The sequence below is a fragment of the Phoenix dactylifera genome, chromosome 6, assembly GCF_051530095.1.
Source record: "Phoenix dactylifera cultivar Ajwa chromosome 6, Ajwa_hap1_PhDact_Kaust_v1.1, whole genome shotgun sequence".
Taxonomy (NCBI): Eukaryota; Viridiplantae; Streptophyta; class Magnoliopsida; order Arecales; family Arecaceae; genus Phoenix; species Phoenix dactylifera.
This window is the reverse complement of record NC_143195.1, coordinates 32,272,262-32,297,468: the sequence shown is the minus strand read 5'-3', so window position 1 is coordinate 32,297,468 and position 25,207 is coordinate 32,272,262. Positions and strand designations below refer to the sequence as shown.

The window sequence follows — 25,207 nt, the reverse complement described above, 5'->3', positions numbered from 1 at the left end:
CTAAACTCATTATGCACCATAGCCTTTATTGTCCATATAGACTCCTCATTGGAAAAAGAAAAAGGCAATGGTCATTATAATATATTATTTAGTATGCTAATAATGTATTATTGCATAAATAACAAAAAGTATTTATACTATTTCTATATAAATTATATTTATAAAATATAAATTCTTTGTATTGATTTTACTTCAACATATGTTCTAAAGACTAAAAAGTAATATTGTTTATCACATTATTTTGCTTAGGTTTTCTTTTTTTGTTGTGGTCCACCTCAGTTTAAGTGCTACAATAGCTACCATAAAATTCTAATGATAGAGTTTTTTTTTTAAAATCTTTTATACTACACAAAACTATACTATATCCACCATGATGACTTAAGGGATGACCATAATGTGTGCACAATATCTACTAAAACCCACGTACGAACACCGTTAACTAATCAGCACCATTAGTATCCTAAGCTTAATGTATTATGTGTCATTCATCTTGACACATAAATGATTAATAATAATAATAATAATAATAATAATAATAATAATAACAACCACAGTGAGGATGATGATGATATCAAGTTTAACTATGAAATTATAAAGATTACAAAATCATCCCAATGCTTGTGGTGGTAAGTTCAAAGGTGAGAGAGAGAGGATGAAAAGTGGAAAGAATTAACAGTAAAGGAGGTCAAGGATGGTAAATTTATACTATTTCAACTTGTAAAGCGCATTGATACAAATCCAAACCGACTAATCTAATATTAATTCCACGGGGTCCACACAAGGCCAACGATCAATGCCGGCGCAAGCCATCGGAAAGTAAAAGTATCTCCCATTGACCCATCGATCGTTCGTTTGCTCTCTCTCTCTCTCTCCCTCTTTCTCTCCTTCGCTCTCCGCCTTTGAAATTTCCTACGCTCCTTCCGTCCTCCGTTCGCGATTCCCTCTCTTCTTCTATAAAAACCCAACGCTTCTCTCGTCTCCTCTCTCGATCGACCTATTCCAGTCCCAGTCGGAATCCTCCCCTGTTTCGATTTCGTCTATTTCTATATATATATAAGAGTAGGAAAAAGGGATTTATATAGATAGAGATTTAGGAGGAGGAGGAGGCGATGGCGAAACTCTACGTCCAGGCGGTGCCGCCGGCGGATCTGAACAAGAACACGGAGTGGTTCATGTATCCCGGGGTGTGGACGACCTACATCCTTATCCTCTTCTTCTCGTGGCTCCTCGTGCTCTCGGTCTTCGGCTGCACCCCTGGGATGGCCTGGACCGTCGTCAATCTGTTCCACTTTGCGGTGTGCCCTCTCTTGTTCCCTATTTGTGTCGAAAATTAGATATTATGATGCAAGATTTGATTTTAATAGTGATTTCTGGTGAATTGATGAATTTTTGCCTTTTCTTTTCTTTTGGCTTAATGAAATTTGAGGGATTCTGATCTTTTTTCGTGAATCTGAGGTCTAAAGATGTGTGTGTCTCTCTCTTTTTTTTTTGGATGGGAGTGCTTTGGGTTTCTAAATATGTGTTTGTTTGTGTGTTCAGATGTTGGGATTTAGAGATTTATAGGTTTCCCGTTTACAAGTGGGAAAGAATTGGGGGAACATTAGCTGTCTTAGTGGTTTTTCGAGATTGATTTGACCACGAAGTGTTTTTGTTCTTTAATGGAATTCGTTTGGGTATCCTAGGATTGCTCAAATTAGCCATCTTCTGCAGTTAAAAAAAAGGATGTTTCGAACGATTGAGAAGGAAAACAGACTTGTTCCATAATTCGTATAAATTAGGTTATAAATAAACCTTTTCTCATTATATACTCATAGTGATTGGGGAAATCTTTTTTACGAATGTTGGAAGCATGACTCTTACATGTAAGACTACTCCATGTCAATTCTAAGTCTCTCTGGTGTTGCTTCTCTACAAGAGCTCATGTTTGAGGAATTTGATATGTAACTGACTATGACGGAGTCATGATTTTCCTTCCTTTCATTTTTTTCCTCTTTGTTAAACTCAGCTTTATTGAGTTTATGGCTTTGCTTGTTTTCGGGAGCGTGCTGAAAATTTGAGTCCTTATGCAGTCGAATGATGAATCCATGCTCTACTTCATTCTATAATGGATTAGGAAACAATTAATACCTGAAATCAATGCAATTTTAGACTTTGAAGTTGAGGGAATGCAAGTGATTGTTCGTGATGTTGGTTCTCAAGGTGGAGCCGGGCTATTAGAGTCTGCTAATGACCGCATTTCTGAGGGGATTGTATAGACTATGTAAGTCATCAAAATTATCGAATCTGAAGAGTTTGCAAAAATTCCTTGTATGCATGGTTTCGGTCCCCTTTTCGCTTGAAGGAATTGCAAACTCAGTTTAGCACTTATTTCTACATTGGCAAATTATAAAGCATTAACAATTTGGTTATTTTGTTATCTAATTACAAATCCTTGATTGTTTCTTTCCTTTGCGCATCTCTCTCTCTCTCTCTCTTTCTCATGTGTGTTGTCGTAAGAACTCAGGCCTAACTGTCATACGTTTCTGATGCTAACTCAAATAAAAACCTTGTATTTTGTGGACATCTTTTACTGAGCAGTACTTTGCAATTTATACAGTACATCATAACACAGAATGAATGCTTTCCTTTTTTCGCCCCCGGTCTTTTGTATTTACACTTATGTCTTGGTGCATTTCAGAGAACAACCTTTTTTCATGGAGCTAGGTGCTAAGAGAATTGATTTGTGAAACCTGAAATAACATAAGCACTGATGAAGTTTGCTGGGCATTCCTATGTGATTTGACACTAAGGAAAGCCAGCTGTATATTTCAGTCATAGCATATTCTACAGCTGTGACTGTATTGATTCATTTGAATTATTGGGAAACAAAGTGAAGAAGACTTTTCTTGGGTATGCATGCTGTTAGAAAGGGTTGTATCTTATGAACTTGTTTGTGTTGTTCTCGTGGGAACATATGTTTGCTTGAGTCCTAGACTTGCAGATTGTTCCAATGAAAAATGCAAGAAATTATGTGTTTGGCATCTGGCTTTTCTGGTTTAGTACAATTCTTTCATTATTTTTACTTAGGCATTTGAATTTAATAATTTTTGAACCAATTGTTCTACTTGTAATTTCAGGCATATTATTTAAATTTTCTTTGTTTCTACATGTTCTTGAGTCGTATCACATTCTTTTTTTTGGCCTCTTTAAACTCCTACAAGTGGTCTGATTGAATCCTATGTTGCAGATAACCTATCACTTTTTCCATTGGAAGAAAGGAACTCCCTTTGCTGATGATCAGGGTATGTACAATACTTTGACTTGGTGGGAGCAGATGGACAATGGCAAGCAGCTTACACGTAATCGGAAGTTTTTGACTGTGGTTCCTGTGGTTCTGTAAGTATTCTTGTCATTTTTGCCTTCATTTGACTTCCAGTTTGTTGACATTTGAAAATCATGAGGGACCATTTGCAGAAAGATACCTCAGATATTCAGAAAGGCATACATGATCCACTATAATTTAATAATTTATTATATATAATTAACTTCTTGAAACTCTTTATATATATGTGGTATGGCATGCATGTGCTAATAATTTGCCTCATGTGTGCTCATAAGAACTTTGTGCTTAATTTGTTGCATAATATGTCTGCTTTGAACTTGGTTGCAATTACCTGAAGTATTCAAAGTAATGTTTTTTTTAATGAATTTTTCAGATAAAATGGACCCTTGGAGACCCCTGGGAAATGATTGGATGGATTTAATTCCACATAAGACCATAAAAAAATTCATGCTCTTTTGTACTAATGCTAATGTAATTACTTAATGTGTATTCATTTTGCTCATAGTCATAGAAATTCAGGCTATGATCAAATATACCTATAATAACAACAATCTCCCATCTTAACATGCAGCATGAGATCTTTAATGTCTAGCTTATAATTGAAAATCATGATACGAGCTTTAGCATGCTCTATTAAGGGGTCGTTTATACTGATTGCAGCCTGAACTATATCTATCAATGAAAATAAAGAGAACCTATATTGTCCTGATTGTCAGCCTATGGTTCTTTATGCATAACATTGTTAGGTTTCAGTCAAGATTCACAATCTCGGTACCGAACCTTGGGAGAAGATTTGATTTTCTTTTTTTTTCTTCAATTTTTTACCCAATTTTGGAGCAATTTTGATCTAAATTCTGTGTCCTATTCTGAAAAGTATAGGTGTATAAAAGTGCTATTATATCTGTAGTCTGGGTTAGTCAAGGTTTTAATTTACTAGGATTGTGTTGAATTTTGTTTGCTTTTCGCATTGGATTTTTTTGAGATGGATTTGCAATTTTGACAAAGTTTGAATGTATCTTACTTTCTTCCTTTTTTATTTCTTTGACTTTAGAAGTGTTATTTAGTAAGTCTCATTATATATTTAGCTATAAAAGGAGAGGGGAGGGATGATGTAAAGTCTGTTTTGGTGATATTGAGTACTGATTTGATTGAAATTCTTTTCTTCTCTATCGAACATTGTAGTGCTTCTATCTGTACCTATGTACCTCTCTAATCTTTATTCTTCTCTCTCTATTGGTTTCTTTTCTCCATTTTTTACCCCTTTATTGCTCTCTTTTGTTGATTATGCTGTTCTAAAGAGTAAAAACCAGATCTTGAAATTATTTCAGCAATGTAACTTAATTGTGCGGCCCGATTCTCCATTCTCTGCATCACCTGCTTATTTGATATCCATTGTTATGGTTGTAGTTCAGTTCTTTCAAGTGAGAATGAAATGATGAACTGGAAGAACATTCATGAATATAGTCTAACACTTTATTCTAGTTATGAAATTTAGTAAAATAGAGTGCTGAGAGCTGTTCTCCATTTGCTTAAACACAAAAAAGAAGGTTCAATCTATTAGTGGACACTTTCTTAAAACATTTGGAGGCTTAACTGAGAAGAGCACTTGATGGCAAGGATTAGGCTATTGCTTATCATGCCTTTGCTTCTTAGGGCCAGCATAGTACGTGCGCTAGCTGTACCTTTCTAACCCCTGGCAAGTAGTGGCATGGAAAGATATATCAATATTTTTTTACTTCTTTATACTAGTGTGTGAATACATATTAAACTTATAATTAGTTTTTGACCAATCTATAAAGACTTAAGGCATAAGTTATTAAATGTATATGTTGATTACTGTTTAAGTTATGCACTGTATGGTTTTATGGAATTTGTCATACAAATTAACATGACAGAACTTTCTGATGCATCAACAACAAGAATGAGCTTAAATCCTACTGGAGAACAACATATAACTGCGTTTACACAATAAGAATGCATTTTAGGTGTTATACATGTCACTAGTACTTAGGGAAGCCTATATCTTTGTAGTACTATATAGACTGTTGGGTAGTAATACCAGTAGGATGGATGATACGAACCACTGTACTATGGCAATAACCTGTTGACCTGGTAAGATATGGTATGGTAGGGACATGCACTTTGATTTTTATTAGTGAGGGTACTAAGTCTTGATCTTGAGAGACTCTAATAGGAAAAGAATATGACATGTAGGGGTAACAACTACCGTCCAGAAAGAAGCATGGCAATAGTTATTGCTGCTCATGCAGATTTTGTAATCATATGAACATAGAATATTCGGCAACCACATTTGCAGTACATTGTGAAACCCTTAACTATAAGTTTATCTGTATCTACTAATGCATTTATCTCCCTTTTGGTTTCAAAATGCGTGAAGAAAATGAGCTGCAGTGACTCTGGTGTTTCACTTGGACCATTCTTAGAACATGTGGTTCTGATATTAGATCATCATAGTTTGCTTTGCATTTGCTCTATCACAATGACTTTTTGACATTAAACAAGAATTCTAGTAGCAAAACAAGGAGCTTATTAGAAATTTTAACTAGGGTTTGTTGCATGAGTACCTCCTAAATATCGAATTTTGCATGAATACCCTTCCAAAATTGATATTTGCATGTATACCCTCGTAAAACACTTGTTTTGCGATTCTACCCTTTTTTTATTTTTGTTTGCATATGTACCTACGCCATCTAACACCGTTAAAAAATTAACGGTTTCAAATTAAAATGACTAAAATACCCTTAATGGATAAATGTGCAAAAATAAACATTTATAAGACGATCGCGATGGGGAACCAAAAAGTAATTTCAAAATTCTATTTTATTTTTAATTAAAATAAATATGATTTTTATTAACGGTGTTAGAAAAATCGTTATATTATGGGCATTTGTGCAAAAACAGTATTTTATGAGGGTACAGAAATAAATATAAATATGAAGAGAGTATTCTTGCAAATTTGAATTTTTAGAAACGTATTCATGCAAAAAAACCCTTTTAACTATAATGTGTTGTCTCCATGGTTACTTAACCAAAAGGTTAAATATGACCTATTTTATATTGTTGGCCTAGTGAATGCAAGTTCCATGATAAGCTCAAGAATGCAATTCCATGACTATGGGTAAGTGATGCAGATTGGTTGGTTCCAGAACTTCATGTGTTTGTCTACGGTAATGCAGAGTACTTCGAATGTGTAGTAATAGGATTTTGCATTATTAATTCTTACTGACAAAGTTTACTTGTTTGGTGCTTCTTTGTGGCCTTCAAATTTGACAAAACCACATCAATTTGATCGATTTTCAATATGAATGTTTTTTGCTAAATGATTCTTGAAACTTTTAAAATAAGAAAATAATGAACAATTTACATTTTAAAACCCCAGAAAGGGCGAGATATGTAATGATGCAGAACTAGAATACAATCAACATGGTCTAGAAATTTATAAACAGTTTGTGCTTTGAGATAAGGCAAAAGAAACATACATCGAAAGAGGCCATGTTTTGTCAATACTTGTCTTCTCGTTCATGTTAACCTGATTGGTTATCATTATAGGTTCACATTTTAGATATGGTTTCACAACCTAGTTGGGTGCAGGCCATAAAGATTGTGCTTTTGTGGGCTTGTTATATGCAGGTCTATTTTGGATTTGTCTTTTGGCCTCATATTAAATTGGCCACTTTGCTTTTAAATCTGGCTAGCATATGTCATTTCTAGTTGTGCAATGATGGACCCAAATATGAGGATTAAAATATTGATGACCTTAATTTAGTCATACCAGTATTGTTCTGACATATTATGCTGCTATACATGAAACATTATATTGGCGAAAGAGTTCACTGAATAATTGGTAGCGAGCTGCTTATAATAATCATATATTTGTAACAATTTGTTAGTTTATATTTTTTGATGTTTGCCGCATTGTTCTGTGCTTTATTCTGTCATCTGTTGGTATCAGGGGTTCTCTGCTAAAAAATAAACATGGTTTTAGTATTCATGGGAGAAGCCTGCCTTATGACACATTCAATTGCACTTTCCTCTACTGAGTTTTTGGTTCCGTTGGAAAAATACTACATGATGGCTCATATGTGCTACAATCATTAAAAATCATAAAGCATGCTTTGCTGTGCCTTTTCTTTTTGCTTTATATGGAAATGCTTGAATTTTTAGCACAAATATAGTTGCAATCATGCCCTAAATTCAAATTGATTATGACTCTATTCTATTAAAAATAAACTTCTGATCCATTTTCTTCTAATTGTTGCTTCCTGTATTATATGCCTAGAGAGACCTTCAAGCGAGAATTTTAAGCCTTGATTTCCTGACGCATGTTGAGGGGTTCCTTTATTTTTCCTGGCAGGTACTTGATAGCCTCCCACACAACTGACTACCAGCATCCAATGCTTTTCCTGAACACGCTTGCAGTGATTGTGTTGGTTGTCGCCAAATTGCCTAACATGCACAAGGTCCGCATCTTTGGAATCAATGCAGGTAATTGAATGGCAGTGCTCGACAGATATCACAGTTGATATCTTTTTTGTTGATTGCTGGATCCCTATATGCTACAAAATGTGGAGCCCATCATGGACTAGCAAGTAGCCCTTAAGTCTTTTAGTAGGTGGTTTGTAATCTCTGTACAGAAAGCACTTAAAGAAGCTGGAAATGTTTGTCATGCTGTGTCTGATAAATTAAAGCTCTCTGTAGACTTTCAGGTTGCAATCTTTTTTTCTGGTACAGTTCTCTCTTTGGGAAGGAATTTGTTTTGCGGCTATTTGTGGTGTTACTTTTTTTTTTATTATTCCACATCCATTTCTGGGCTTTTATTCATGTATGGAACGATAGTGGTGAATGATCTTTTTTCTTCTTTCTTCTTTCTTCTTTCGGCATGACTAATAGTGAATGAAACCGATAATGGACGGTGTTTCGAGAGTTTGGATTCTCAGGTAATTAACTTTTCGATGGTGATGCATTCCCGAGTCAAATTTCAGGTGCTTGGGTTGCTTTGGTGGTTTGAGATGGTAATATAAGAATAGGTATAGAATTTAAATCCAAATGCGGATAGGAAACGATTCAATGGAGGACTTTGTGACTTGAGGGTGAAAGGTATGAGATACTGGAGTCTATGGTTGCTGGATAGTGGTTTAGGTAAGCTTTTCCAAGGTTATATTTAAAGGATGACACATCGGATAGACCTAAGTGCATATATGCCAATATTTCAAAATTAACTGTCTTAGAGACCGACTCATCTCTTATGAAAAGAGTAATATAAGTGGCTGACTTAGGGCCTCTTATTGCATTATAGACATCTTTCTTTTCTCTACATTCCTGGTGATGTGATGGAGATGGAGAAGTAGTGGAAATAACCATACCTTACTGTCAATGGCTACAAGAATGGAGGTTTTCTTACAAAGCTCAAAAGGGGTTTCTTGAGGTGTCCCTTTCATTTCTTCTACATTCCTAATGGTGGGGAGCAGTGAAGAGAACTTGCCTGAGTTTCAATGACAAGAATAGAGGTTTTCTTCTCTCAAAAACAAAAAGAAACTAAAATAAAGTTACTTGCTACAAAGGGTCCAGAGCGATTTCTTGGCATTGACTGGGATTCTGAAGAAATAAAGAAACAGCTAAACAATTGTAAAGGATGGGAAAACTGCATTATAAGTGCACAAAAAATAAGGAGATCGAGGATTCAAGGCAGCTAACTAAGATGAAGACACCTGCCTGTGTATATATTGATCTTGAGAGTTGTAGCAGCGACAAGGAGTGCTTTTGAGTCCCTCCTTCCAAGGTTCTTGAGGGCCGTACGTATCTGAAATGCTCTTTGGGTATCATCTACCAAAAATTCTAGATCAGTGACCTCAATTGAAGGATAAATCTTGGCTGGAGAAAGGAGTCTTTTTTTTTTTAATTAAAAAAAGAAGCAAATGCAAAAGCATACTGAAACACCACTTTTGTCAGCTCGTTCGACATTCAAAAGATTTATTCAGATCCTCCTGCAGAATAATTACACAGCTCTCCAAATTTCAGCAATCTTTCTAGTTTCCATAGGTGATCATGTCCACGTTCAAGAATAGTCTAGCCAGTGTTCATTACACCATCCAGTCTAATGGTTCCTGTTCTCACCATGCTCAATCTTTCCTAGTGGGTCTTCCAAAGTTTCCACACAAAGACACTGTGCATGGATATATGAGTTTTTAGCAGGATGCAATTTGAGGAGGATGGTGGACCGAACCTCACGCCCATTAAGATATTAGGCCGAACTTAAGACTACTACATGCTCAATGATGAGCAAGTACTACATCTAGGAACATGTTTTGACTCAAAATGTATTATATATAATACATGTAAACTCATACTACCATGAATAAATAAGTATATGGTATCATGTGGTTTCATTTTCGTGACTTAATTAATCAAGAGTAAGTTAAAACCATACATCATGGACAACAACACGTCACTAACATTTACTAATCTCTCAAAATATGGAGTTCTGATGACTGATAGAGCAAGTTTCAGCGCCGTCGGTCATACATGGTTGGAGGCAACAGTCTAGACAATTACCTTGTTCTAATGGGCTTATCAAGTGTATGATTCAAATGATTCTTCTCTGGGGGAAAAAAAAAGTTACACATTTCATGTCATTCTCTTACCTGCTCTAATTCTGCTGCTAGCCTTGTGAAAGATATGCTGTCTTTCTTTGATGGAACTTTGTTAGGTTTCTTGCAAAAGGAGCAGGGGAAAAAAATAAAACTCTACCCTCCACAAGAAAGGACAGAGCACCATCCAATCAAGACAAGTCAGGATTGTCGAGGACCATTTGTTTCTTTCTCTCTCTAGATGCTTCCGGGATTGTGAGTCAACTTTTCCTTGTTATTCTCATTGTTCTTGTGGCCAACAGGGGCAAATGGCTCGCCATGCATGCCTTGGCCAATAAGAGCAGCACATTTGGTGCCTTGTCGGATAAAGGAAAAGGACCGAACAAAGAGAACTTGCACCAGTGCCTTGGGGGTGAATAAAGGCAAATCCATTCTTGGGGCATGGGAAGAGGAGGTAAAAGTGATTTAACTTGAAACTTTTTGCAAGCTTCATTCAAAAAAGTAATGCAGCTTCCTGATCAACTACTCTTGGAAGCCAAACTAAGTTGAGGCTCATTCTTTATAACACTTGCAAGCCAAACTGAGAATGCTTCTGCGTACACTTGTTTTTCTCTAGTTAACCTGCCTAATCTAGGAAATGAATATGTCCAAAACCTCCCATCACAAGATTATTTAATCCCTGATACTAACACTAAGCCATGTACAAACCTTTCGCTCTGGGATTAACACTCTTAAGTACGATGAAAGCTTTTGTCTCTGAGTAAGCCTTCTGCCTCTGTTTGCTGCTCTACTTGCGCGCATGCACAAGCTATGCACTAATTTTGTGCATGTAATCGAAACCATTGTTGTGTTGGAATCGGAACATCATATGGCCAATTCTCTCGTAGACAAAAGAAATACAAATTCCCATCAAATTCTATCACTAAGTCGATGTCTTGCAACCGCATTTATCCCAATGCAGATATATTACCTTACGTCTCGTGTCTATGTACTAAAGTTTATTAATGCATTGATTTAGGCGATTCTAAACCATACCGGTAACATTGATAAGCAGATCATACATTTGATATCCTTTGAATGGTAAACTTAATTTTGATGCACAACAATATTACAGAACCACATCACACATGTATGCAATTTAACAAATTTAAGAAGATGCAGGATATCATCCGAATATCTCTCTCTCTCTCATTTTTTGTTCATTATTTTTCATTCACAGACCAAGCTTTTGGGTATACTTGAAATCTCGTTGAAAGGTATGGAAGATGAGATTGTCCACTCTCAATAGTGTCATCAGCTTGTTACCCGATGTAAGAAAAATACATTGTTGTACATGTCTTATTAGGCCTTGGAGAGATGTGCAAGGACAAGGACTGGTCCGCTGCTTGCAGGGTTTTAAGTGCAGTGCCCTGCCAAAAGCTTTGGTTCTTTAAAATAAAACCATTGATTATTGGTAAATTTAAAGAAATATAGAGTGTAGGTTTGTGATCAACCAAAGTAGAGGTTGGAATGGCATTTAAAATAGTCATTTTCTTTCGATGTGTTTGGTTCAGAAATGAAATAGAAATCAAAATCAAAAAATCAATTAAACAAATAAATATTTTTTAAATTTGATTAAATAGAAAAGTAATTTTGAAAAATTATTTTTGCATGCAAATATGGTGAAATAAGATTTGAATACTAAAATATGGTGGAATAAGATTTGAATACTAAAGGAAGAGCTGGAATTAGATTATGAAGGATTGGAGCATTTCTATTTCCTTCTAAAATAGAAATAGGATTTCTCCCGAAGATGAGAGTTACTTCCATTTCCATTCTAGAATCCAGCTCTTCCCAACCAAATATATCCATCCATAAACTAAAACAAAACTTAAACATACACCATTCCAGTTCTCCACGAATTCTTCACCATAAAAACCTCCACAGAAGAAAGACTAGCCATGGATCTCAAAAACACTAAAAAAAATGCATTTGGGAGGAAAAGAAGTTGAGTCGATTCATGTACATTCGCCTAAGAAGTCAACCCACATAATAGGGATTTCCAGCCTAAAGATCATATAGATAGAACACAATCATAAATTTCTACATGTAACTCATAACTCTTAATATTTCTATCTCACATATTCATAACCCATGACTTTTCATGTTCTACAACTTAAGAGTCTTAATCTTTGATGACTCTTGTGACCTTTGGCCTCTCACCTTTTTGATCTTAATTACTTTGACTCTCCAACTAGAATACTAGGTGGATTCCATATCATCTTACAAATCAAGTTTATCATCCAACACCATTTCCCGGATGCTCAACTGGAAAGGTCCACTGTTTATATACTATCATCAGCAAGGTGGATGCTACGAAGGTTTGGGGCAAGTGTTTTATTTCACTGTTTATAAATGTATGCGGAAGCTGTCATCCAATTACTACGAAGCATGCGACAAGGCTGGTACAGTCCAGCTATAATCTATCCTGTTAGCTAATATTGATCACAGCAACTATGGTACATGCAATAATGTTTTCACCTGAAATCCTGGATGAGAATAAACTAATAATAGCATGCGAAAAAGAGAGCAAATAAATATACAAAGACGAGATTTTGGCACTAGAAGTACTGTGAGGAGGACGTTGCTGTCAAGATCATAAACTGGGGAGAGAGGGTTGCACCCTCCCAGAGTCTTAGGATGATATCAGGGTCATAATGCTATATTCCATGGTATACCACAGACAACCAAACGTAGAACACCGGCATAACGAAGTATTAAAATAGATGATGGAGTTATTTAATGAGTTCAGCATCAAGAAAGTGGGGGGAATCATTCCTCAGCCCTCAGCCCTCATCCCCAGGGGAATGTTTGTGGGTCCTCCACCTGCTCCAAAGCTCGATGCTTGGAGAAGAGAGTTGGCTTGCCAGCTATTTAAATGCAAGGCATGGAGGAAGGGCAAGGGAAGGGGTAATCATGCATGGAGATGGTGTGAGTAGGTGCAGGAATCATTAGGTGAGAAGCTTTAGGTTGAGGCAGGTGGGGAATTGGTCTCCAATTTCCATCCTTCAGTGGCCATTCATCCACTTCGGTTTTGCTTTCTCTTCTGAGACCATGGAGAGGAAGAAAAGAAAAGAAAAAAAAAAAAGGTAAGGAGGGGTGAAGAGGGGGGCTGTACCTTTTATTAAAATAATAGTTACATAGTACAAGTGCCCGCATTACCACCTCTCCAAATGGTCTAACATAAGATATAATACCATGTGGAGTGAAAGAAAAGTCTTGAGTGAGCGTGAGTGTGGTCATACCTACTTATTCCCTCTCCTTCCCCTTGGTGCTCTCATGGCTGGAAGAATCTTGTTTGGGATGATGCGACGTTCCATCAAAGACCTGCTGCAGAAGTGGAGAGAAAAATGACAGATAAAAAGCCAAAAATGAAAGAGAGAACCATGATAATATTACATAAATATTACATTCAATCCCCTTGTTTCATAATTTAATAAACAAATAGACCGTTCTTTCAACCCACCCCCCTTTTTTTTTCTAAAATAGTCCATACAATCTTTCAAACTCCAGAGTTCTAGCTACAATACCACATTATTTCCAAATCCATCAAAACATATAACACAGGGGTGCCCATCCTTCTCTCTTTTACCCGTTTCCATCGAGGCAATGGTGCAACGATCCCTACCAAGTAATAGGGTTATACCGCCTCCCATGTTATCCCTGCAAGAAAAAGAAAAGAAAAGAAAAGAAAAAAATATTGGGCACCGTAGGCCTCTTTTCTTCTCTTTCACCATACAGGCAAAAGTCCACTTTGCTAAGACACCCTATTGAAGCCAACCTAAAAAGAAGCTTCACATGTCCAAAGAGACCAGAGATCGAATAGGAGAAACTAAAAGAGAAGCAAGGAGAAGGGGAAAGAAAAAAAAAAAGAGATGAAAAGAAATGAAGGTAAACAGAAGGAACTCCATGTATCCTGTGTCTGCTGTTAGTCCATAACAAACTCCAAACAAAGTTATCCACCAGCACCACCACCATCATCGGAAAAACAAAATGGTTAAATAAACACCAACTCTTCTCCATTGTTCTTAAGAGTCTTGGAAGCCTCCTGCTTGCTTGCTTGTCTGTCCCTCTTTAATTCTACCAAGAGCCTCCACCACCCATCATACCATTCCAAAACCCAGGAGGATCCCCAACTTGGGCTCTATTTTGCTCAAATTCAGCGGCAGTGCTCGAAGGGACAGACTTCAAGTCCTCGAAAGGAAACAGCAGCCTCCCACCAGCATTCTCCTGCACCCCATGCAAACCCCCATACCCACCACCACCACCACCACCGCCGCCACCACTATGCCCTCCTCCCTCTCCTCCAATCCCGTCCAAGGGGAATCCGAGGGTGGGGGGCCTGAATTCCTGCAGTCCAACTCCGAAACCAGCCGGGTACTCGGGCATGGGCATCGGCACGAAGGGCCCCAGCCCCCTTGCACCCATCCCACTCCTCAGCAGGTCCATGGCAGAAAGAGCTCCAACAGCAGTGCATGGAATGCTCCCACTATTACTTCTGCTGTTGTTGTTGTTGCTGCTGCTTTCCAAGTTGGGGAAGTCGTTGAACTCCTGCAGGCTGTGATGAGGGAAGGCCAGGTTGAGGTCCTGGCCCTCGTGGAACTTTGGGTTCTGAGAGGAGGTGGGTAGAGAGATGGGGGTGGGGGTGGGGCTCAGCTCAGGTGGCAGCTTCCTGGAGGTGGAGACCATGGATGTTGCCGCTGTGACAGTGGACGAGATGGCGGCGGCGGGGGAGGCAGGGGTGGCGGTGGAGGAGGAGGAGTTGGTGGACCTCTTGTTCTTTCTGGAGCCACCGCCCACAGGGACATTCCTGAGGGACCCACCCTCAGTCCAGTACCTCCTGCAGGTCTTGCAGAAGTACCTGGGCTGGGTTAGGCTGTAGTTGTTGTAGTAGCAAAACTTGGTGTTGGTGGAGTTGCACCTGGGGCAGTTGAGGGCTTGCTCCTTCTGGGGCCTGGCTCTCCTCTCCATCGGATGAGGCCTGGTGGTAGTGCTGCCGGTGGTGGACGACACCAGCTCCTCCATGGGCTTCACCAACCCTATCTCCTATTGGGCACCACCGCAACCCCATGGGGACAAAGAGGAGAAGGTAGATATCAGCAAAGAAGCATATATACGTACATAGAGATAAAGGTAGATAACAGCTGGCTAGCAGCTATGTAGAAAAGATCTTGGAGAACAAACAAAAGCCTTGGAGAAAGAGGATCGATAGATGATAAAGGAGGAGAGATGGGAGATGGATAGCAAACAAAAATGAAAGAGAAATCACATACATGCGCTTGGTACATCACAAGAACAAGGCAACCCTTTTTCATGCCTCTACTTTATTACACAAGCTGAAAAGAGAGAGAGAGAGAGAGAGAGAGGGAGAAGGAAAGGTGGGAAAAAGAAAGTGGTGTGCTGCTTTCAAGGATTAAAGGAGGGGGTTGTGACAGGATTAAAAGACTTAAAGCCGAAGGAAAGTAAAGGGTGAGAAAGAGAAGATGATGCAGTAGCCTCCCAGGAGATCTCTAAAGGGGCAACAACCACCTCACCTCCCTCCCATCATACCAACCGAACAAATTTACATCAATTTCATGAACCCACACAACCCAATACAATCAAAGAAAAGAAAAGAAACCCATCCCCCGGATCCCCAACACCCAAGACAAACCAAAACAAAGAACTCTAGATCGGGACTCGAGACCAAGCTGCCAGATCTTGTGTTCAGATTTCTTACCTGAGGCCACTGGGCAGTATCCATGCAAGATTTCCTTGTGGGACTTGCCTGATGGCCTCCTGTGATCCAAAGAAGAGCAATTCTAATCTCCTACCCTTAGAAGAAGAAGAAGAAGAACCAGAGCTTTCCTCACAGAAGGAATGTCTTTGGCTGGCCTGAGTGGAATTGTGATGTGCTGTGGCCTTTCATATCTCTGAGAGAGAGAGAGAGAGAGAGAGATGTGGTGATGGATTCTAAAATAATATTATACTAATTTTTATGCTTATATTTCTACTTGTGTGGGTGGGGTGGGCGTTTGTCCATTGCTGCCCGTTCGCTATGTTCATTTACGGTGCGAGTCTGCCACAGAGACAGGACGCGGTGTGTAAGTGGGCGAGTTGGTGGTGGGGCCCCACACGCGTGTGGGGTGACCTGGCACGTGCGTCCAAGGTGAGGCCCCCCGACAAGGGCTTAAGGGAGGACACGCGGGCGGGGCCCACCCGGGCTTAGTGCGCGGATTGGAAAATCGGGATGCAGCCGATGGGGACGCTTTCCCTGCCTCTCCTCTTCTTTTATGAGAAGAATGGAAGGAGGAATCGTATAAGAAATTTTTTATCCCAAGGGAATAGTTCTTCATTTATGCAAGTCCCTAGCCAAAATTCCTTTCCTATTCAAGGACTGTGAGACCAATTGGCCTTCCGAACGCTGGCCCGTGGGTTCTGCTTGGCTTTTGTGGCTCTGGCTTAGCTATGTCTCCACATGTACTGACACGAGAGATCTCAACAAGTCTCGTTCATGTGATCTATGGAAGAGGAATAGCATTTAATATACCGTCATAGTCATGATCTTATCCATCAAAATTACAAATTATAAATTTTACAATTATTTATTAAGGAGAAAAAAGGAGAGAGAGTGTATTTATTAACAGAATACCGGGATTGTAGTGAAATATGCAGTCGATTGGCTCAATAGATGGAACTCACCAGCCTCAGAGACAACATCATGACAAAAGACTTTGAGAACAAAAAAAATATAATTATGTTCCATAGCTGACATAAGCCACCTTGGAACTAATTGCCCAAAGGATCATAGCAAGTTAAAATTTTACTCTTTTTCTAACGTTCATATCCTTCTACGTATTAAAATTTACATAAAGATCCTTCCCGAATTAATATATTTTGCATGTATTTCTTTCTTTTTGTATATATACCTATATCATCTTACACGGTTAAAAAATTAGCGGTTTAAATTTGAAAAAACTAAAAAAATTTTAATGGATAGATATGCAAAAAGAAATATTTATAAGGTATACATGTAAATAGCAACTTTATGAAGATATTCATGTAATTTTATATATGTAGGAGAGTTTACATACAAAAAATTCTTTACTAAATGAGGATTCTGGTAGAATTGCTTGGTATCATCATCCCTGTGGAGCAGTCTTGAGATTGTGTCATGGTACAAAATTTGGCCTCAAAATCGGGATGTGTTCTATGTACAAGATTGAAGAGATTGTAAGGCTCTCAATTTTCCATGAATCGCTCATGGTCCAAGCTGGAATTTTGAATCCATCAACTTGCAAAGCCGACCAGAATGGATTCGTTATCTAGGTTTTAGGCTGACTTTAAGGACAAGATGTATCAATTTATGGGATGGACAAAGTACCCGTTAGACCCACTTAACCAGCAACCGATTTTTGACCCTCGGTTCCTGTCCAATTCTTGATTTAGCCACTAGTGAATCCAGTACCATCCATGCATGTCAATGCTACCGTTCAACAATAAGCAATACATTAAGCTGTATTCAATAGGTTGATATTTTTTCAGAGTAATATGGTGGTAATATGTCCCCTCTAGGCTTTTAGCTAGCAATAGATCTCCTCCTAAGTGGCTGCATACTATTGTCGAGCCATGGCATGTCGTTAAGCTCAAGGGAACAAACATGACAGACAAAATAAGTAGTAATAATTGTGGATACAATCATGTTGATAAAAATTAGGGTACATCTTTGTCTTTTTATTTTGTTTTTTTTTGGGGGGGGTGAAATTTCTTGTCTGTTGCTTAGATACAATTGGAAGGATTAAGAAGGTGAGAGGGTGAGATCTAATGATGCAGTTCAATTTTCATATAAATTGCACATAAAGATGCAGGAAGCATCAGCATGCAAGCATTAAGAATGTCCGACACTACAATAAAACTTAATTACCACCAATTAATGCATGATATCTGATATTAGTTTGATTTGGTCATGCCATATTGCTAACTTGCTACTATATCTTGTAAAAAAATATAAAATATATGAATAAATTTACTTCAACTTAAATTTTTAGGACAAGTGGTGATTTCAACATAGTATTAGAGGAATGTAATTTACTTCATTCTATCAGCTTAACTTTTATAAATTTATCTCATTCTATCATCTTAAGTTTTTAGGCCAAGTGGTAACCTGAACATATCTCAAATTAATCTTAGGTTCTACATGAAGGATATGGATCGCAATTAAAAGAAAGGCCTTATCTTGAGGGACTTTTAAGTATGATTTAATTTGATCAGAAAATGTTATTTTGTACAGTACGAATACCATTATAAATCAGAGGAAAAGAAAAAAAAAGTACACTACTGTAGGCTGGCAACCATTTAGGAAAGACTTGGTCGCATAAAATTAGTTGGTCCAGAGTCCAAGATTTGAATACAATGTCAGATCAAGCGGCTCTTTCTTCACTACCGTTTTCTTCCACCCTCCATATCATGTTCTCAATAGAATGCGACATAGGCTTAAAGAGAAAGAAGAAACACACAATGTCCAAGGGGCTATGGATTGGATTTTCCCATGGATCTTCACGAGTCGTCTTATGCTGATGCTACTAGCTCTCTTTTTCTGGTGGACGAGCTTGGTTCGGCCTTACATTTTCCCCTCAACCAAACAAAAGAAGGAAAGGAAAGACTGATTAATTAAGTTCATTTCATCTTGGAAATGTATATCTGAAGTCCAATCAGAGAATAATTTAGAATTAGTTTATTCATTAAGGGCTTGACATTGATCTAATAGCCTGGTCATCATAATAAGCTACATCAACACCCACCCTATGACTCTCTTAAGGTAGCCAAATGAACTACATCAGCAACATTACAATATTAACTGAGCCATCACTGCGTGAAGACAATTGGTGATCTAGTGCCAATTAACTATCAATTTTCTAAGCAGCCAGGTGAGACTTAAGAATGGGACAATGAATCGAGACCACCTTGATGCCAAATGGTGGGGCTAATTGCGATGGATGGATACTATTATCGGTCCGACAGCTGATTCGATTCGATCGCGACACCCTGCTGATCGATCTGGAATCAATCTCTTGGGTGGATTAGGTTAGAAAACATATGTGGTTGATAAGGAAGGCACCATACTTGTTTGCAATCCCGGCATTTTAAGGGCCAGCAACTTTGAACCCATGAAGTCTCGGAAATTGGGGGACCCTTGCACCATTGGAGAGAAAAAGAGGGAGATGGGGACTTCGTTCAAATGTAGCCTCTTGACCCATCTTTGAATTTGAGAACTTGGGAGATTCATAAGGCTATCGTGGTCATGAGAAACGCTTGTTTTGGACGGGATTCCAATGACAAGGACACCATCATTGAAAAAAGAATCAGGAGTGGGAAGTGAGGTGGAATGGGAAACTTCCTTTTGTTGTGGCAGATGCGAGTGGAGCCATCTCTCTCGCAAAATTGGTGCGAGCGTCCATCAAAAGGAACCATCCAATCAACCGCCACGGCACTCCATTTGGGCATGGAGAGAAAAATGGTGCAAGCTACGAAGGTAAACATAATCCAACCCATGCTTTTCTGATTCATCTTTAATCTGGGAAATAATTTTGCCGTTCTAATGATGATAACTAAGCACCATTGTTGCTATTAAAGAATTGAGAGACATACCTTCCGAGACGCACTCGGACGCATAAATCGATGTTCTATTGGAATTTTCTTGCCATTCAAATCTTAGGTTGGATTTTCATTAGAGCAATCTTGTATGTCAAAGTTCTCGCACAAGTATCCTATTATTGGAGATTTTGAGAGGCATGTTGGTGTTGGAGAGGTTTAGATTAGATCTAAAGATATTAGAACAAATAGAGATATAAAAATACAAAAATTTACATGGTTTGGTCGATGACCTGCATCCATAAATTAAAGAAAGCTTTATTAATAATAGAGGAGAAAACTAATTACAAACACCGGATATCAAAAACCTCGGATAAAAATGTATGTTCCAAAACTTTAGGTTGAACAAAATGTACATGCGTGCATATGTGCTGGTATCTCAAAGAATTTAGGTTGGGTGCTCGAGAAAAAGCTATTTTACTAGCGTACCAATAAAATACAAAAACACATCACAATAAATTCAAATAGTATGAGATGAACGATAAATTTTTTTTATTGACACCATTAACACCGATTAACATGAGTTAGCACATGTAGAAACAACAAATGTATTATTTTATATTTCTATATCAAACATCGTACTAATAATTGGAACTTTATATATATATATATATATATATATATATTCAATGGATTCAGATTTTTGTAATCACACAAATTAAATCAAAAATTTTTGTCATACCGTTAAATTTAACAGTCTTTTTTAATCCACTATTTTTTTTTAAAAAAAAAAAAAGCTCGCATCATGACATAATGAATTTCGGTTGTCTTGAATTATATTTAATTGAGTTGATTTAAAATAAACTGCTTCTCTCTCACTTTGCAGTGGCTGGAATTGGATTGAAGCTCCATATAATTAATAAGATGCTAGCTCCTCTCTCTCTCTCTCTCTTACTCTCACTCTGCCCGTGTGCAGACTTCACATACATCTCAACATGACATAAATATTTTTCCCATTTAACTCATTTTTGAACTGTTAAAAGTTTTGGAAAATGAAACGTCTACAGCCATTGCATAACCATGATTATGTTTTCAAACATTATTGAAGGCCCCACTCTATTTTTTCATTAGAGAAACGTTTCTGCTTCAAGGGCCCCAGGTTGCATGTAATGTCCGACGATGATGACACTCTAGTTTGACGAACAAATACTCCATTTCCAGGAGTTTTGTAGGTTTGGGACAAAGCTACCCTGGACTATCTACCCTGGATTTATTTGAGTTGTTGGTGGAGTCCACCAGAAAAAATCCATCCCTCACGATCAAACAAAGAAATACTTCCAGGACTCTCAACATCCATACGCAATTCGGTTTTGTCTTCCCTCGGTGCACATGAAACCATCCTCTTAACCATCAAACCTGGGCCAGTAGGAGAATAATACGAAACATTGTGAGACAAAATTTGTTTTATAATCTATAGGACTTGAACAATAATTAAACGAGCCAGCAACGATATAGGTCAATAATCTACGCCTCTTTTTTTGTTAAAAATAAAATAAAATAAGAAAACACCACAAAATTTCACTTTTGTGGGTGTAGACAAGCCGAACTTAATCTTCTATGGATATCTAAAGCTTCGCAGATTAAAGATTGAGTGGTATATGCCAAACTTGAACCTGTTTGGTGAGATTAAGGTTTGAGGATTGTATTTTTTATTAAGTTGGAATGAATAACCATCAAAGGTTGCAGTTCGCTCTTAGAGTTCGACCTAATCAAAATATAGTCCTCAAAGCTTCCTTTTTTTAAAAAAAAAAAAATTATTGCAGGGGAAGGGGAATTAAGACCCAGATTTTGACCTTGTCGTGCTTGGTCTAACCAGACACGATTCGACATGAAGCCAGAAAAGAATTATTCATAAGTTTGGACTTAGCTGATAAACTTTTGATCCTAACCTAAACTCGATCAAAAAGGGACCGACTTCCACATTATTAGTGAACGGGTTGAATCTAAGTAAACATGAGCCAATTTAGATCACATCTTGGTGGAGCTGGACACGGACCCAATTCAACCAAATTAACATTGCACCTCTAGAAATACGAGGGTCCATTATTTCTTTTGAAATGTCAGAAACTATCTAATAGGATTTTTTTCAATATATATATATATTAAAAATAGATTTATATATAATAAGCTCCTAGCGGCAAGCTACAAACTGATGAGCAAGCATCTTCTTAGACAATGCCAGCATGAGTATTTATATTTTGCACTGTATAGTTGTGTATGTAGCCAATCACATCTGCTCGTTTTTTTTGAGACCTTTATTCATCAAGTGTTCATCGTGCTGCGTGTCTCCATGGGATGATATGTTTCGCCATCACAAATGATTATATATATCTTTCATGTTGGACCAGTGAAAATGCGAAGCCTTCGTGGTGTACTGCGACATGTCATTATAGGAAATATTGGCAGTAAATGCACCAACAATGGGATTAAAGAAGGGGCTACATGCCACGCATTAAACTAGACCCACAATTGGATCTCTTTTGAGAACCTCAAAGTTGACATGCATGAAAGGACAGAATGACAGATCAAACTTCATATAGTTGAACTTTTTCCAAGCCACAGGGGGCATGTCGGACCCTTAGAAGTATTCATTTATTTCAAGTCAAGTGTCAGCAATCTATACAAAATATTCAACAGATTATATAGTATGGAAAATAGGTGTGAATGATCTACCATGCTTCTTGAAGTGAACATGGTAGGTGAGGCCCTAACTCAATGCTTGACTTATTAGGTGACTTCCACTGTAAAGGGTGGGCGTACTCAACTTGCATGGCTGTGCATTGGAAGGTGGTTTCTCTTGTCCTTGTGTACAACGTGCAAACCTAACATGAGGTCGATTAATTTCTCAAAAGGATGTGAGGTCAGTTACTTATGAGGTTCAACTCCATGTACCCAACTTAGGCCATATATATATATATAAAGGAATCTCCCTTTTCATATGTTCGATCTAACCATCAAGATAAATTTGGTTGTATTATCATCTCAAACTCTAGTAACTTGCTATTCAAATATCAAAATCTTTGAAGTGCATGAGTTTAAAGCATATTCAAGTGGGGATTCTATTCCTTAGTCACTAGCCCACCTTCGAGAGAAAAAAAAAAGAAGAAGAATCTTTTGATTGATAAGATCATTCCCATATGTTGAATGACTTCTCTAGTTGAATTAGCTACATGCACTGCAAGTAAAAAATAAGGCTTAATATAAACAACATAAGTGTAACTTATATCGGGAAAGGTTATTATGTTACCACATTAGCTACCCAACATGGTATACGCATGACAGCAAATTCAGATATGAATATAAGGAACTGGTCTTCTTAAAAATTCTTTTATTAAATAAGTAAAGGCAGGAGCAGGCTTCTAGAGAGATTCAAAATGAGCTCAGCAGCACTCTAAGCAAGGGATTCTTGCTGCCAAGATGATCACATGCCCCTTATCTACTTTGCGTATAACTTAAAAACATCGATGTTCTTTCCATGGCTAGTAGGCTCTCTACTAAAAATAATATTTTTTTAATGCAAAATATATAGTAATGGAAACTACTAAAGCATTGTTCTTATTTTCAGTAAAATTAAGTTTTTTGGATTCTTTTTCTTTTTACATAATACTTTGAGTAAGAGGTTAGAAAATTAAAAAAAAACTAAATTTAAGTAAATTAAAGAACAAGATGATAACAATTCAATATCAAATCTTTAATAAAAATTCAAGAATTTTAAAATCAATGTATAAGCATGCAAATCAAAGATTTACCCCATTTGTTATAATCTAAATATGTGGAATATTTATTTTTTAAAAAAAAATATATTTTTGAAGATACCTAAACTATAAATCACTTAGATGAAAAAAATGGATGATATACATTGATTATAATACTAAAATATATGATATGTATGTGAGTTAGGAATCTATTTTATCAATCATAATCTACATATGTGAATATATATATATAGATTGAAAATCGATCGATTGTGATATTAATTATTTTTTATCCACTTGATATATGCGATAGAGATTAGAAGAATAAAAAATTTGATTTTTATATTTTTTTCAGCACAGTACGGATCTCTATTTTTTTTTATATCTGTTATTGATTTTGAATCATCATCATTTTACCAAATGCATTCTCTAAATTATTAGAAATTACTAACAAAATATTAGTTTTAAAAATATATTTTGTTAGTCAGCAATAGTGTTATGACGTAAGAGAAACTACTTTTTGGATAAATCATGATTCTCGCATGCTCAAATAATTTAAATAAATCAAAATTCCAATTACACCATGAGAACGTAGACCATGTTTTTTCCTTGGACGGCTGGGTCGCGAAAGAATGATCGAACTTCTTTTACGATATCAACCATTAGATCATGCAGTAGGTGCTTTCAGATCTGCGCATGGTACGGTCTATGGGTCCACATCAGCGCGTGTAGTCATGGGGCTCCACCCAGTACGGTGAGCCACGCTGCGCCGGCACAGAGAACTTGCACCCAAAAACGTGACACCGTTCCGTATTTTTAAGCGAGCCCGCCTCAAGCCTCCGCCGAGCCACCTCTCGACCGACACGGGAAATCCGGAAAATCTCGGCCCCCAGCGTCGGTTCTGTCGGCAGATCGGCGGCGATCCGGCACCGTCCGACGAGCCTGACGAGTCCTCTCGCGTCGAAACGTGTCCTCCATTTGCGCCGCGGTTGGAATTTTGAGGCTTGCAAGGGAAAAAAAAAAGATATCGATAGATACAGAGAGAGAGAGAGAGAGAGAGAGAGAGGGCCCATCGGTGGGCCGTTCGTTTGCCTCCTCAATCCCCAGTAGATGCAAAGAAAAACCTCAGGCCCTCTCCCTGGGAATTCTGTGGGCCCGCGTGGTGGGGTGACGTCACATCCGTGGCAAATCGACGTGGACTGCACGCTCCCGAGTCCCTTCTTGGTGGGTGCACACGTCACCGAATTCTTTATTTATTTATTTATTTAAATTTCTTTTGTATCCTTCCTTCTGCTCGCATTCTCTCTCGTCGGGCAGTCCAACTGTTGCTATCGTCACGGGGTCACCTGCTCTCATAAAAGAAGGACGATGAGAGAGGATTTAGAATGTTGTGTTCTGTTGTTTTGTAACGCAAGTTAACAGCAAGCGGACAAGGGATGATGTATTTTTGTATCGGGATCTACATACATCCCATGTTATTAAATTAGGGGGGATGTCTACTTCCAATCTCGTCTCTTATTAAAGTTGAAATTTAAGTTAACAGCACCAGCACCTAACATGCACCCTGTACGTGACTGATTCAAAAGAGCACATAAATGAAAGTTGATGGAATTACTGCTTTTTGTTGTAGAGAATGGACTGCAAGAATGTTGTTTGTAATTGGGAGTCATGGATGGACGGCCCAAGGGTTCGAGATGCTGGTGGAATCGTAGGCAAGATACAGATTCAGACTAATTAGTATTCTGCACATTTTGATTCCTTCGGTTGAGGCAAAAGGAAAGGGTGTTCGTTGGAATTGATAAGTTAGTGTCGTATATTCTTTGTTCGTAAAAGAAATATTTAACAAAAAATAGATTTATTAATGAATTTGGAAGTATATTTACAATGGTGCTTGCAGCCAAATGTCTTCTGAG

At 37.8% G+C, this 25,207-nt stretch overlaps 2 protein-coding genes across 3 annotated transcripts; one reads left to right on the top strand and one right to left on the bottom strand.

Annotated features, from left to right (window-relative positions):
• Nucleotides 1-824: 824 nt before the first annotated feature.
• LOC103707707 (uncharacterized) lies at nt 825-8,207 on the top strand. Its single transcript, XM_008792297.5, has 3 exons — nt 825-1,295; nt 3,227-3,375; nt 7,698-8,207. Exons 1-3 carry the CDS (start codon nt 1,110-1,112, stop codon nt 7,834-7,836), a joined length of 474 nt encoding a protein of 157 aa, XP_008790519.1. The 5' UTR covers nt 825-1,109; the 3' UTR covers nt 7,837-8,207.
• A 5,134-nt stretch (nt 8,208-13,341) lies between these two features.
• Nucleotides 13,342-16,029, bottom strand: LOC103707706 (dof zinc finger protein 1-like). 2 transcript variants are annotated; one of them, XM_008792296.5, is made up of 2 exons: nt 15,689-16,029; nt 13,342-15,015 (listed from the first exon to the last, which is right to left on the bottom strand). In XM_008792296.5, exons 1-2 carry the CDS (start codon nt 15,710-15,712, stop codon nt 14,050-14,052), a joined length of 990 nt encoding a protein of 329 aa, XP_008790518.1. In that variant the 5' UTR covers nt 15,713-16,029; the 3' UTR covers nt 13,342-14,049. The 2 variants fall into 2 exon arrangements, with proteins under 2 accessions (XP_008790518.1, XP_088579836.1); XM_088723710.1 differs by having other exon boundaries at nt 15,243-15,845.
• Between the last annotated feature and the right edge of the window lie 9,178 nt (nt 16,030-25,207).

Bases quoted from the DNA above. Each gene is read 5' to 3' on its own strand.
- LOC103707707 (XM_008792297.5), top strand. From the start codon at position 1,110: ATGGCGAAACTCTACGTCCAGGCGGTGCCGCCGGCGGATCTGAACAAG. The intron at 1,296-3,226 runs GTGTGCCCTCTC...CCTATGTTGCAG, and splicing joins TCAATCTGTTCCACTTTGCG to ATAACCTATCACTTTTTCCA. The intron at 3,376-7,697 runs GTAAGTATTCTT...TTTTCCTGGCAG, and splicing joins ACTGTGGTTCCTGTGGTTCT to GTACTTGATAGCCTCCCACA.
- LOC103707706 (XM_088723710.1), bottom strand. From the start codon at position 15,284: ATGAAAAAGGGTTGCCTTGTTCTTGTGATGTACCAAGCGCAT. The intron at 15,016-15,242 runs GTATGTGATTTC...GGTGCCCAATAG, and splicing joins TTGTGATGTACCAAGCGCAT to GAGATAGGGTTGGTGAAGCC.